Source organism: Brachycentrus maculatus, unplaced genomic scaffold, assembly GCF_059751285.1.
Source record: "Brachycentrus maculatus isolate JH-2025_06_01 unplaced genomic scaffold, ASM5975128v1 h1tg000093l, whole genome shotgun sequence".
Lineage (NCBI taxonomy): Eukaryota > Metazoa > Arthropoda > Insecta > Trichoptera > Brachycentridae > Brachycentrus > Brachycentrus maculatus.
The window spans coordinates 341,893-357,489 of record NW_028280847.1 but is presented as its reverse complement, the minus strand read 5'-3'; the positions used below and the strand labels follow the sequence as shown (position 1 = coordinate 357,489).

The 15,597-nt window shown below is 38.5% G+C and overlaps 1 protein-coding gene across 2 annotated transcripts; it reads right to left on the bottom strand.

The window, feature by feature from the left end:
- Positions 1-2,863: 2,863 nt before the first annotated feature.
- On the bottom strand, positions 2,864-13,437 carry Lk6 (MAPK interacting serine/threonine Lk6 kinase). 2 transcript variants are annotated; one of them, XR_015837391.1, is made up of 5 exons: positions 13,096-13,437; positions 6,407-6,586; positions 6,082-6,323; positions 3,805-5,966; positions 2,864-3,215 (listed from the first exon to the last, which is right to left on the bottom strand). XR_015837391.1 is itself a non-coding variant. In XM_088258342.1 (4 exons), exons 1-4 carry the CDS (start codon positions 13,130-13,132, stop codon positions 4,596-4,598), a joined length of 1,830 nt encoding a protein of 609 aa, XP_088114468.1. In that variant the 5' UTR covers positions 13,133-13,437; the 3' UTR covers positions 2,864-4,595. The 2 variants fall into 2 exon arrangements, 1 of the variants encoding a protein (XP_088114468.1); XM_088258342.1 differs by having other exon boundaries at positions 2,864-5,966.
- Positions 13,438-15,597: the final 2,160 nt, after the last annotated feature.

Below are 15,597 nucleotides of genomic sequence, written 5' to 3'. Positions count from 1 at the left end.
TTGCCTTCATGTAAGTAACAATCAAGATAACACTGCGTCAATATGATGCAGTGCCCTTGGCACCATTGGTTGCGCATCATAAGGGTTAGAAGAAGACATGCCTTTTTGGTTTTACATTTACTTGCTTTTTAACACCTACAGTATTTAAGATTCTCGGCAAATAAAATTCATCTTACCCGCGCTACGCCCTATTTTTTTTCCGGATGTGCCTTTCCTGATGGTGTTCAATGAAATTTAAATTGCGTTTTGAAATGGTATCTCTTTTGACTTTGTGGAGTCTGGTGTAACTGTAGATGCTTCTCTACTGTTCAAACAATCTTTGATTTATTACCCTCAATACACATTTCAAGCAAATTACAGTCAGCGAGATGTAAGAAACAGCATGAATAGAATAAAATTAAAGCGTTTTTAATTTTTGGACAAAACAATTGAGCAAACGTCAGAAAACTGGTCAGCTTTGTCACATCTGACTCGGGTCTAGAAATTGCATAGGCATCGAACATACTTTTGACACATTTATAAACTATATCATTGAAGATAGTCAATATTTTCATTCTTTCTTTAATAAAAACACAGGTTTTACTGTATTATTATTTATGTTTATTTATCATCGATTTTATCAATACCGACTCACTCACAAAAAAATTATAAATGAAAAACATTTCGCCCAGTAAAAAAACTGCTTTATTTGGAAAAAAAAATACAAGATAAAGCACAGTTTGATAGATGTAACAATATATAAACCTATCAAAATATGTGAACAATATAGAACAATTTACAGAAGTAGTTGGTTCTAGTACAATAATTGTTCTATATTATTCTGGCCTCTCGGGATGGTTCCCACTCCGCAATGGCACCTATTCCAATCTCCATTTTACACCCAAATGCTGCTTTCCTTATTAGTAGGACTTCCAAACTTAGAATGGTCATTATATCACTTTTTACTAAGTCTTTAATTACTCTCGATACTGTTTGCGAATAACTCTACTGTGATGAAGCCACAGTACAAAAATGAACCACCAGAGTTCTACATTAAGGATAACCATCTTACATACATATAAAAGTTTTGTGTTTTTTAAAAAATATCTTTGTACACTTTTAATCCTTAAAACTAGTAAGCAATCTTGTGGTGGTGGGCTAGCTCTCTGCTGACCGCTATATCTCCCCCAGATACTAGCAGCCAGCTCCCTGCTGACCGCTATATCTCCCCCAGATACTAGCAGCCAACTCTCTGCTGACGGCTATATCTCCCCCAGATACTAGCAGCCAGCTCCCTGCTGACCGCTACATCTCCCCCAGATACTAGCAGCCAGCTCTCTGCTGACCGCTATATCTCCCCCAGATACTAGCAGCTAGCTCTCTGCTGACCGCTATGTCTCCCCCAGATAAAAGCAGCCAGCTCTCTGCTGACCGCTATATCTCCCCCGGATACTAGCATCCAGCTCTCTGCTGACTGCTATGTCTCCCCCAGATACTAGCAGCCAGCTCTCTGCTGACCAGTATATCTCCCCCGGATACTAGCAGCCAGCTCTCCTCTGGCCAGCTCGCTACAACTCCCACGACACCTTGGCCAGGTACACAGAGAATAACCCGAGTCAATTTATAAGGTACACAATTTTATAGTAGTCTAAGACTTAAATTCTAACAAAAATTTCATAATCAACGTATATAGAGAAAATTAAATCCAACAATATAATTTGTCATTGATAAATCAACGGTGACTTTAAAAAAAATTAATAAGTATATATGAAAAATTTATAAACTAATTGTATTTTTAATTCTCTCGTTATATATCTTTGAACATTCAAATGATTATTATTCAATATAGTAAAATTTATGACCAGCTTATAGAGATATGACTGGAGAATGATTTCAAATATATTTAAAAATAATTAACAGTTTTATTATAATTAAAGGACAACACAAGATTTTAGTTGCAGACCTAAACTCTATTTGTTGGACCAAAGCAGAATCTTATATACGAGTACAGAGTCTATCTAGCACATTCCATTCATGCACTGTATTCATATTCACGCCAACTCCTCATTATTGCTTATATGCATATATCACAAATTATACAATGGTTGGAAAGTTTCTCAACACAGATTACATTCAGTGTGCGTTGTCAAACTCCACCTTAAAAAAACACAATTCTTCAACACCACGGAATAAAGTCCTAAATACGTTGGCAAATTAACGTCTTGAATAAAGGGCTCGGACAATATATTTAGGACCTATCCCTCACAAGATAAAAATGGAAAATAACTCGGATAATGCAACCTACACACTAAACATCCAGACGGAATCTGCGAAGATTTATTGTTATACCAAGAAACAAACATTCGATAGATCACAGGTTTAAGTATCAGAACTGGAATCCCATAAGACGAGATGATTATTTCTGTAGTTAAAACTAAATATTGATAAAGGTTATTATTATCACAATATTGACCATGGTCAACACCAATAACCGACTGCCAATATAATAATCACCATCTTATTTCAAAACAAATAAGGATGATTTATAGTATGTAAAGCATTAAGAAAATTTTCCCAAACAATTGTTCATAAAACATTGCACACTGGCAGTTCATTGATGATAATAAAACAATTATAAACTAAAAATAATTATAATAATTATGGCCTCGTTCACTCTTTTCAAGTGTTCCAGATATAATTATTTATACTTAATTTTGCAAGATTTTGTTTTTCCTGATATTCCACACAACTGTCAGTACGCATGAATATTGGATACACCGGAAAATGTTCATTTTTCAGAAAGTTTTTGAATCATTAATTACATACATAAAAAGCAGTCCTAATACATACATGAAAAGTTAGCAAATAAAAGCGTGCTCCATTATTTTTGTTGTTTTTTTTTTTAACATTGAGAACAGTTGCTATTTTGTGTGTGGAATGAATTATTTTTAACAAAAATAGAAAACTAAGTATCACAAAGCATTTGAAAGTAAATGAAACATTGTCTTAAGTATACAAGGTACTTCGGGATGAATAATCATCAAATTATCTTAATTTGCTGGGATAGAATGTTTTAAAGTTTCACAAAATGTGTTCACTATAGTATAATAAGTAGTCATTTTAAAACAACAATTTTGTAAATTATTACATAATTTCAAAATGAAAGTTATTTAACATATGATTCTTTTAAGTTTTTTTTAGTGTCGAATAAAAAATGACTACTCTAATGGTGGGGACTGACCGGAGCCATTTCGTGTAATGTAACGCGTTAAGATGCGAGCATTTATATAGTCAGTACAGCGAGCCGAGCCCTCCATCCATAGTCGGAGCGATATTACGACGTTACGTTACCACCAAATGCTCCGGTCAGTCCCTACCATAATGATTTATTCTTGTTTTAAACAAAAATATAAGTAGGTTGCAAATAACACAGACAGCAACCCTAAATACATAGAATAATAAATGCTTAGTTTCATTATCAGCATCCTTACTCAGGAAGAACTTGACTTCATATCTTACTTAACCATAAGAATCACACACGCTTAGCATTTAATCGTTTGTTGCGTTTTCTCTACAAGTACATACATATTATATTGTAATTCAGTCACAAATTTAAACAATTATACATACATATTGGATTTTTATGAGAAAAAAAAAGTATTGAAACCGAAAAAAACTAAATCTAAACACTGCGCACTGAAAGCGCATGGTAAGTATTTAGTAGAAAATAGAATGGTAAATAATTTTTTCGTGGAATTAAAAACAATTTCCAAGCTGATTAAGCCGAGTTATATTTTGTTACTAACTTCTGCTATTAAGTTTGACTGACATCTGGTGAATGAAGGAGGCACTATTAAACCTAATAATAATAATATTCTGGAAGGAATCTTACCAGCGAGATTTCTTTAAAGCAGAAAATAGTACTGATCACTAAGTACTAAAAATACAACCAAATGGTTCATTTCCAAAAGGATCCTACCAAACTATGCCAAAATATTTAAGTCGAGTACTTTTTTCCAGGGATAGACACTCCAGTTTAATACAAAGTAAATAATACAGGTTTTAAATCTATATTCTAGATCCAAGGGTTTTCGAGTCTATAAAAAGCCTTTTGAAACATTCCAATCAGCAATTAGCCTCGAATAGGATTATACTTTTAATGCAATTTATTAAGCTTTACTATGAGGTAATTTAATTCCAATCTATCCCTAGAGGAAATACAAAGTATTGATGCATACAGGAAGTGATAATGGTTTTGAAATAACCAATTTAATTACTATTGAGGTTCTGAGAACACAAGGGGAGTTTCAAGAAATATTATCAAATTTAATAGTCCGGCAATATTTGGGAAAACAAAGACTATTAAATTAGATAGTCCAGACAATTGTGTTCACTTTTGATCGCTTCAAACTGTCTTTTTTCTCAGAGCATCAATTACAAAAAAAAAAATGCATATCTCACTAAATATTGACACTCATCATTCACCAGTAAATAAATAATAAAAAAAAACTTATAGTAAAATACTTTGTCGAATTCTTGTAAACGTTCTCTAAACTCATATTGCAAGATACGGTAAACAAGCAAAACAGAGAACATTTAAACAAGTAAAAAATAAATTAACAAATACCTAGTGGAACTTTATCCACAGAGGAATGGTCTCGGAGTCTTCTCTTCATGAGATGCGACTCGGCGGGCGGTGACAGCCCGAGGGGAGTAGCTCTATCGGTAGCGGCTCTCCAGTTAGTTTCCGCTTGAATAGGCCAAGGTCGGTCGCGCCAATTCTCGTAAACTATCTTCTCTCTGGAAATTTCTAGACTCTCCAACATTCTATTCACATCGTTCTCGAGGCTGCTGCGCCGATCTTGCGACTCCACGCTCTCGGACAAACAGCGGTGAGTGTTCAACTGGGACTCCACCGCAAACACGTCGTTGTCCCCGTCGCCATCGCCGTCTCCGTCGTCCGTCTCCATCGGCCCGACAGATTGTTCCGACACATTGTCCATTCCGCAGCGAACCTTACAAATAGCCGCATTCTTTTTAATTCTGTTTTCCAAATCCGCCGAGTTGATGTTCTCAGTATGGAGTTCCAGTTGGTAGATGCTGTCCACGTCCTGAGGGACGTGCTTGCTGCGGCGGATGAGGGTGGCCGGGCGCTTGCGCGGCGGGCAGTACACTGACTGGGTGGCCCGCGGGCGGTAGATGTTGGGGCGCTCCATGTAGGAGTAGTTCATGGAGAAGTGCTGCATGATGACGCGGTTGGCTTGCATGGCCGAGTCGGCGAAGCTGGACAGGTCGCGCGTGGAGCGGTTGCGCCGCATGTTGGCGGGCGTACGCAGCTGCGGGCCCTCGCACTGCCAGTGCTCCAGCCAGGGGTGCTGCAGGATGCGCGCGGCGCTCAGCCGGCGCGAGGGCGCGCGCACCAGCAGGTTGTCGATCAGGTCCTTGGCCTCGGCCGAGATGTGGCCCCACTCCTCCTGCGGGAAGTAGTAGCGACCCTCCTCGATGGAGGAGAAGAGCAGCCGCTGGCACTGCGGGCAGTTCTCGCCGCGCTCCCAGCCGCAGTCGGCGCCGCAGTTGCCGTAGAAGGGCGGGTAGCCGCACAGCAGGATGTAGGCGATGACGCCCAGGGACCAGAGGTCGCAGCGCTTGTCGTAGGCGGCCGAGGAACCCACGAACAGCGACACCACCTCGGGGGCCATGAACTCGGCGCTGCCCACCGGCGTGCGCAGCTGCGGGGTCGCCAGCGGGCTCGTGAGGCTGGCGCTGAAGTTGATCCCGGAGCCGAGGTCGAAATCGCAGATCTTGATGGGACAGAGGCGGTCGGGGTACACGCACAGGATGTTCTCGGGCTTGAGGTCGCGGTGCGCGATGCCCTTGGCGTGCAGGAAGCTCAAGGCGGAAGCGATTTCGCGCACTATCTCGGCCGCCTGCTGCTCCGAGAAGTGTTGATGTTCCTGGATACGCGTGAGCAGTTGGCCGCCTACAATCTGTCAACGAGATTTGACAATTAAAGTTTAACACGCAATTTTACAGAGGATATAATCAATTAGTTGGCGACGACCAGGAGAAATAATAAAGATTAGGATTAGAAGTATGTATTACCTTTTCAAACACCAAATAGAACTTCTCTTCGTCCTCGAAGAACTCGATGAGCTGTATGATGCCGGGGTGGCCGTGGCAGTGGTGGAAGGTCTCCACCTCCCGGAAGACTCGCGCCCTCGCGTGGCCCGGAACCTTGTCGATGATCTTCACGGCGAACTCCATCTCCGTGTAGATGTTGACGCACGTCTGCACGGAGGCGTAGGCGCCCTCGCCCAGCACCTCCCCGGTCAGCTTGTACAACTCTGGAGCGAGAAGGGAGAGTGAGACACGCGACAGACCGAGTATATATAGTGAGCGCGGTGGCGGGGCAGTCGGCAGTCGGTACCTTGGAAGCACGAGGACACGACGGAGCTGGCGGCGCGCTTCTTCTTCTTGCGGCGGCGGCGCGCCTCCTCCTTGCGGCGCTGCAGGTCCTCGGCCGACTCGGGCCCCGCGCCGCCGCCCGCGCGCCCCTCGCACTCGCGCTCGCTGCCGGAGTTGCTCAGGGAGCCCTCGTGCTCCTGCCCTGCGAACAACACATCGTTACCGATTACGACTCGATTTAAATTAATATATCCTACCCATCGCCACTACCCGCGTTCTATATCGGCGATTGCCAAGCGGCGGGTCGCGGCCCGGCATCCGACGAAACAATAATGGCAGGTCCCCTAAACTTCACTACGAAAGTTCTTACTAAAAGTCGCCCTAACTTCTTATTTGCTTTAAGTTTAATTATCTTAAACGCTACCATCTAATTTGTAAAAACTGCATTGAAAAATGAATACGCGATTTAAAAGTGTCACCGAGGAGATGTAACATATTAGCAGCCACGGAAAAAAAATCAATACTACTACTTTTGTATTTTAAAAGCGTTATTCATTTTGAAAATAAGGGATAAAAACTTTTTATAAATTAGTAAAAAAAGTACAATTTAAATTTATTTGAAAAAAAATCTCAATTTGCTATTTACTAAATGGTTTTCGTATATGGTATACATACACACGCGATATCGGCGGTGAAAGATCCGAGGCTCGCATCGTTATGCCCTGCCGGAAGCCGTTGTTCAGTTGGTAGTTACGCACTAGGTACCGGCGAGTACTCGCCAAACGTTACAAAATTGCGCGTAACGCAAGACGAACGACGCGATTCCGGCACTCCTCGCTCCTACCCTCCAACTCGCGTCGCCCATTGAGCACGCGAGTACGCGCGTGCCGCGTACGCCGAGCGACCAGCGAGCGGCGGCCGGCCGGCTCGCCAAATAATAGCGTAACGCGGGAGGAACGACGCAATTCAGGCACTCCTCACTCCTACACTCAAACTCGCTTTGCCTATCGCTTGATACTAACCCAAGGTCAAACACAACTATGCCGTGGTTGGAAAAAAAATCCGTGACAAACAAGTCTATATTTTTCGTCACGAAAATAAAAATAACTGGATATTATATTGCGAACTGAAGTTCCTACATAATATCGTAAATTTTGATATCGTTACTGAGGCGATCCACGCAATTACGTATACGGTCTCCGAAAGCCCCCGCCATTCCCAGGTCCGGTGTGGAAACTCTCTGTTTCCATTCGGACCCAGAGGAAAACGGTCTACATGGCTACACGATACACGATACACGACACGTCACATCTCCAATACACGAAAAGGTAAACAAAGCGACCCTAAACAGTTTTTTTTCTTTTAAACTCGATTGAATGATCGGGAAAAGAAACAAACGCTCGCAAGTTCTAGTTAGCGGTGAAATCGTGGATATTCAAATGTAACTACAATAAACGATATTTTTTTACAAAAGTATCGAGTAATTTTGATTCACAACATTTTGAGTGTGTCCAAATACTTGTCCACAGTCTGGGTATTTACGGGGCTTATGAGCTGTCAAATAAAAGGTTTCTCAATGCAAAATAGATGGCTGTTGTGAACTCATATGTACTGTGTCGTTTGATTGATCGTATAACTAAGAGTTCCAAAAATTTGAGTAGTGTGGTTGTCAATCATGGGTAGAATGGTGGACGTTGCACGCGTGTAAAGTAATTTTGAGCTCAAATTGATATATTTTACTAAAATAAACATCCGATAGATGAATGCGAAGAAAAAGAAAGTTATATCTTTTGTATATGAGGCCCGAATCGGGACCACCGTGTTAAGGTGCGATGTTCATCTCTTATATATTGAAGGTGATGAATTGATAAAGAAATTGCTTCGTATTTGAATTGGTTTTTACTAGGAAAATGGTTTAAGTATAGTTCGCCTATATTTAAATCACGTCTATGAAAGTGGTTAAGGATAACTCTTAACATGTCAAAAAATAATTAAAAAGGCCACCCCGAGTCACTCGCCTTCGACTATCATCGTGCCATCTCAATTGTCGACACTTTTAGCATTGGTGTTGTTGCATGTGTGCGACATTTTCAGAGTAAGACAATATTTTTATATCAAATATTGTCAGCAATAGAAAAAAGTCAAAAAATGAAAATTATTTGCAATAATAACAAAAAACTAACTGTCAAAGTGACGTTTCTTCAACATACGAAACGTAGAGACGAGACATCCAAGAAAAGGGATGGGTTAGAACAGGCATTTCGTTACATGGTCAAATTGTAACAGCATTTATGAATCGATATATGATCGAATGTTAGTTTTATAAAAATTATCAAAATGCACACGAAATTAATGGTTTTCTAAAGCAAATTGAATTACTCAAATCAAGTGGATACGTACATAAAATAAACAGATATAGACAAATAAATAATCCGATCGCGCGAGGTGAGAAAAGGAAAAAGTCCCTCTCGAAACACAAGAGTTCAGTCTCTTTAGAGGGCTTAGCGCAACTAAAATTATAAGATTGTTTTAATTATAAATGTATTTAATAAATAAAAAAAATAAGAAGAAAAAAATATCTCCACGAAATAAAAATGGGTCAGTGCGCGTCGTCTCCCATGTCGCCACATAGTAGCCCCGTAGAGCTGGATCGAATGATGATGTCATTTCAACATATTGTTACAATACGGAAATAATGTTAAATCTATTCACTTGTCAGTTATTTAACTGGACGATTTATTTTTGTGGATTCGTAAAGCGAGGCACGTGTTCGCATTTTGAGGTTAACTCGCTACACTGTTACGCATTGCATCGACGTCCATTCAGTATTGTACCGTGATTTGATATTTATTACAAAATATAGATAAATATTCTAATACTTACACGTGTGGTATTTAAAAAAAAGTACATACTTATATGTTTTGCATACCCATTCGTGGTGTTTGTTTCAAATGATTAATATTTACCGGACAAACCATACCTATTTTCTGAATATTACCTATAAATAAATCCAGACGGCTAAGTACTAATACTGTAGCTACTTAATAAATTAAATTAAGCTGCGCAAATCTGAGAAATATCCTTGAGCGAATATTTTCTTGTTTTCGAGACACGTAGCACGTAGCGTTGTGGCAAAAGGTTGTAGTTTAATATACTACTACATAAACGTTGTACTATGCAGACCGAATATCAAAGAGCAGGAAATAAGAAATGGGCAAATATTTTACAATTTCCGTTGCCTCGAGACTATGGGAGAACGCCTCAAAGAAGCGAAGTATTACATACGGCAAATCTTTAATAATTTTTCGACATAACAAACTCCATTCCGAAGCTCGTTCGCAACTCCAAAAATGTTAATCAGGCCATTACATTACAAAAAATGCTCACTCAACATCTCGCTTCCTGCAAATGCTGAAAAATGTACAATGATAATACAGTACATGGATAACTGAAGAAATCGTGTTTACTGCAAATATGGTATTACCAAAATGATGTGTTATCTTCTAAATATATATGTACATATAAAAAAAAAGTGCGTTATCGCGAAAATTGGAAAATGACTAGGACCGATTCCATTTTTTTTTATTTGTTCGCCTTAATACTGGGGTGGTTTCAAAGAGAAAATGAAGAAAACCTTAAAGTAACAGACGAAAAATCGAAAAAAATTTAAAAATCAGAAATTTTCCACGGGAATTGCTTAACTACTCAATTACTTTCCAAATTATGTGTCTAAATTTCCAATTTCCTTGTGTCCATATTTTCGTTCACAAATTCTAGATTTGATATACCATACATGTATATTTATATTTATAATTCGGAAAAGAATCTCATACGTTTCATGTAGGTTTCCGCTTATAAAGAACAAAGAAGGTGCTGTTAAAATAAATAGATATAAGCAATTGTCTGGATATATAAAAACATAATACATAATTCTTAATTCAGAAAGCTACGTAGAAAAAAATTATAAAGGCATTTCGCATTTTTGTATTTTGTTAATAAAAAAAATTATCCGGGTCGTATTGACTAAACCTAATATTTCCAATAGATATGGCTAACTAAATCTATATAAATAAAAATGTGAATGCAATTTTTTTGGGAAAATCGCTTTAAACCGCGAAAGCAGCATCATCTTTTTAACGTAACAGTAAAATAATAAACATTGTTCACGGCGGAAAGCGTGCTTCTTGACAGGTGCTGACACAGCATTTTTAATGTTTTCAAATGAATTGGATGAACCGAGCCCACAGCTACGCGTGGCCGGGTACAGCTTGTAGATAATATTGCATATATTTTCATTCGCGGATTTGTCTAAAATTGCGCGGTCTCGATATATAATAAACTTATTTTTCGGTAAGTCATACAGAGTAATTCCACTCACGAGTAGGCATAGGCTATGAAACTTAAAAAATTGAAGCCTGAGTAGGGTCATGATAAGCGGTGTTGCATAAGCCGTAGCTAGATTTTAGAGTCACTTGGACGTGAGATAATTCAACAAAAAAAATAAGCTTAGAATTTTTATCGCCCCTCAGTAAAAACTTCATAGAAAATCTTAAATCGACAATGTAACAATTAGAGCGTATTTACCCGGGTGATTTGTGCATTTGTTTAAGTTGTTTGTCTTCCTTTTCCTCGGCCAGCGTCAGTTCACTGCAAGACATATGCCGCTTTCTCTACAACCTGCAGGACTTTACCCTGGTCTCTCGGCAGCTCCCCGCGTCCATTCGGGCTGATAGCGCACGTGACGTCCGCGATTCCGGTCCGTCGTATTTCTGCATTGGTGACGTAGTTTATCGGGTTGTCGTGTATCGGACACCTGATTATGTGAGACAGACAACTCGGGACCAAATGCGGCCCATGCCAATTTGATACGACGGCTTACTGCGGCAGTTCGCTCGTCTCCCGATTTCTTTATTTGGGACAAGTTCGTTATACTATTATTCCGCGCTGATGCAACCTATGCGATTTATTCTCGATTCTAGTTTCATCTCTGTCCCGTATCAAATTAGCACCTATGGTACTTCTTAATGACAGGCAATTCGTATAATTCTAAATATTTCATCTTCATTTGACTAGGTACGTAAAATTCCCAAAGGGTAGTAAGTTTCCCGCGATTTATTAGTGTTTTCGAACACTCAAAATGGGACATCGAATAATCGGAGAGATCCCAGTACGCAGAACGAATCGTCGACCGGGAAAATGCCAAAATACATTTTCATTCCAAGTGCCAATACCCAGTTCAGTAGCAGTTAGTGCTGTCTGCCGGGTCCTTAGTGCATAATACGTGGATGCGTGTGATAATAATTAGTACTCGCTAATCGAACCCAGACTAGTCCTTTATCCGGTGGCACAACATAAGGTATTCAATTTATTTAGAACCGCTCATTTATTTATGGATAATTGATATATTTTAAAGAATTTATTATAGAGACGTTTGAAATCGAGAAAGCATTGACTGCGAGAATTTTTACTTATCACTATCGTAATACATTAATAATTTTGAAAATTATAATAATGTTACCTCACTGGGTTTTCCCAAGTCGAATGCACATATAAAAATACTTGTTAAAAAATGGTAGTTATGAGTCGTGAAATCATGGCCGAATGACACGATCTAAGACAAAATGGAAAATAGTTCGTAGTAATTATCTGCATCAACATAATCCATAATAAAATTTGTCGACACGGTTCTTTTGATAGAAAGCAAACTGGTCTCGAAAAGACGCCAACTTCTGTTTTAAACTGTTACAACTCAAAAAATGACATTTAGAATTTGAGATTTCTAGATCTAATTTTCTGACATTTTTTCAAAGTGCGAACCTTGCAAAGAGCATTTCACGGATTTTCACTGGATGAAAACATAAATTGTAAGAAATTATACCGGTAATAAATATAAAATTATCACAAGATCCTCTAAAACTAGTTGGAACAATAACAACAATCTTTCTGATTACAACTTTCATTTAATATTAATGTTTTCGCCCTTTTGAATAAGACTTAACTGATCATTTTTCCTATTAGACATTGTAGATTCTAGAAAATTCATAACCTAGGAACAAGGCCCGGTAGTAGATAATCTCAATATTGACAGTGCAATGTTTAAGAAATTGCATCGGTGTTGACCGGGGAAATTTATATTTTGATTTGACATATTGAATTTTAGGGGTTGATGTGGGGAAACGGTATTCGAGAAAAAATGAAAACTCTCGTATACCGGTTAAGCACAAGTACGAAGTATATGATCGTCGATCTGCCGCTACTTTAGTACATAAAAAGCACATCTACTTGTGCGCGATTATTATTATTATAGACGAGAAACCGGTATTTGGGTTATATTATTTGTTTTCAACACTAGGGCCAACAGCAACGCCTCCCAAACTGCGCAACAGCGGCGTTCCGCACACATCTACGGGAACCGTACAGTGTACACACGGGTACAGACACACCTACACGACACACATATCGGCGCACGCACTAACACTCGGCTAACCTGATCAGGTGATCAGAACAACACAACATCTGCCTACAGGCTACGAGAAGCCAACTCGACCGCTCACCCAGCGATCTTATTGTCTGCTCGCTGCTTATTGCCCTGCACTCGTCGCAAATATCACAAAATCATTTTCACCATCGCGCGACCGACGAGCTACCTACAATATACACGTACAAATATTTATTTAGGAATAAGATATAAATAATAAAATAAAAACTCACCTTCGTAATTGGCTTCTTCCAAAATTTTTTCAACCATTGTAGATAATAAGGTAGATAGCGATGATTTAAAGAAGAATTAAGATAATCACAAAACAAAATATTTTATGACAACAGAATCGGGAAGTAAACAAAAAGCGGTCGAAGAAGATAACCGCTTTAAATTCACATCAATTTGGCACTTAAAATACGATAGTATTTCACTACGCGAAAGAAATATTGTGAAGAAAAGAAAAGGTAGAATGCGAATCGGCGGACAAAGGCCCTGCTGTATGAAAAGACAAATAGTTCCCTGTGTTAGCGATCCATAGTACGTGCCCGGCGCTTGATGTTTCTATTCCGACTGTGGCGCGGCGTCACGTAGCCACCGAACTCGACTCGGTACAGCCGGCAAAAGGAGGAGGGGGTAGCGTGGAGGGGGCGCGCATGCTCATTACGCCCTGATCAATTGACGTGGTCCTATTATACCAGGTCATTACAATGTCACTTATCTATTTAAAAAATATAATAATAATCCAATTTAAGAGAGCAATTAGCTTTAGACAAAAATATTGCATTCATTTTAGAGACAAGGTAGAATATCAATAAAATTTAGGAGTGGACTGCAAAGTAAACAATGGAAAATTCCACACGAGACGCATGAAAATCCCGCCATTGAGGACCTTTTCACAAATATGACAATAAAATATTTATAAGGTGGCATAGCATTATTTACAATAGGCTATTTGGTGTTTAAAATGTGTTAATTTTTTTATTGGCTACAATTTTTTTCCTCGGACGACTAAATACAGTATATTGGTAAAAATCCATTTCAAAAGTATAAGATTGCATTTTAACTGTTTGAAAAGTATAGGAATGTCTTGCTATTAGGATTACGTCTCATTTTGTTGTTTCATTAATTAAACTTAAATAATACTATTTTGCAACGCTATTGCACTTTTAATATTTCGCTCAAACTTAAACGTATTTGAAATGGTAAACATCATCTCAAACATGCTTTAGGGAGGATATGAGTTTTTTCCTTGATTGACTTGAATGCACACTATAATGATCCTGAGGTATGATCTTTTCGCTGCAAAACACGATCTCCGACTATGTTTAATAGTGGATTGTGGTATTCCTTTATTTAAGTGTCTAGTGTGAAGTCCAAAGATAAAATAATGTTTTTATTTCAATGATAGTTAGAACGGATGGAAAAATTTTGATGATTATTTCACTCGTTAATGATATTTTTAAATGAAAATACCTACATGTTTATACAATGAGTTTTTAAAATTTCATCTCTAACTAACCAACCATCATGCCGCTATCCTACTAATAGAACTCCATACCAATCTGACTTATGAAATAATCTTCGCCTCTTCCACATTCATGTATCGCCTCATACATACCCACCGATTTTCCCTGACTTGACCACTTTCAATTATTTGAAATACTTGATCTTGAGCCAACTCCGTACTTCACTTCCATACATTACGGTTAGAAACAAGACTTTATTGTGCAATCCTAGCTTAACTTCCGTTGAAAGGTTTTTACTTGCTGTAACTGATTTCAGTTACATTTTGCACCATTCGATCTGTTCCTAGTATTCAATATCCTTTTTTATCAATCTCTCCATTCCTAGAAAGCATACTTCCCAAATATACGAAATCATCACCTGTTCCAAAATTTCCCCATTTACTGTTATTTTGCATCCAGATCTTTACATTCATCTCTTTCAAACTTTCTTTCTCTCTCTCTCTCTCTCTCTCTCTCTCTAACTTTTTATCAATATTTTATCCTTACAAAACATACTTCCTAAATTCCTTTCAACAGACGTATAGAACAAATATAACATCCATTTTTTAGTATTCTTGTAGATGCATTCAAATTCAGCTTTCAATGAGAGAGAAAGGGAGATAAAGCTATGTTTATAGTATTTCGGCAACGTTGTATGAAAGAGCGAATGAAGAAAATATTATTTTATAGTTCCCTGTTTACAATTATTTATTCAAAATCTAAGGATCTCAATGTCTCTGTAGAGCCTTTATTAATAGGGTTTTGAGATTAAAAATATAAAAATAGGGTTGTAAGAAAACACAGCATATTTGAAAATTTATCGCAAAATGTAGTTGCGTCGACTTATGATTATTTGGGGTGGAAAAGGGTCAAGAAAATCGTTGCTTAAGGAAAATAGATGAATAGTAAACGGAAAAATTCAATATGTGATTTAACAGCCCAGTAAAAGCTATCGCAGGCTGTGTGCTCGTAGAATAATTTCCACTCTTTAAAGACGTTTTTTAAATCGCTGCAAAAATGGGCTGTGTGATTAAAAGCCCACTTTTGTGAATTAAATTAGTGTATAGACACTTATTTTCATTAAGGATGCACCGACCAGTCGGCATTATTCTACCCATAAATAGTATGGATTTGAGCGAAACCCTAATGTATAGAAGTGAAACATGGAGTTGGCAAAGGAAGGATGAAAATAGACTGAATGCAGTCGAAATGCGATCTCTCAGAAGA

Excerpts from the sequence above, each read along its gene's own strand:
- Lk6 (XM_088258342.1), bottom strand. The coding sequence starts at position 13,132 with ATGGTTGAAAAAATTTTGGAAGAAGCCAATTACGAAG. Across the intron at positions 6,587-13,095 it reads GGAAGAAGCCAATTACGAAG|GGCAGGAGCACGAGGGCTCC; the intron begins GTGAGTTTTTAT and ends TGTTGTTCGCAG. Across the intron at positions 5,967-6,081 it reads TCTATTTGGTGTTTGAAAAG|ATTGTAGGCGGCCAACTGCT; the intron begins GTAATACATACT and ends TCTCGTTGACAG.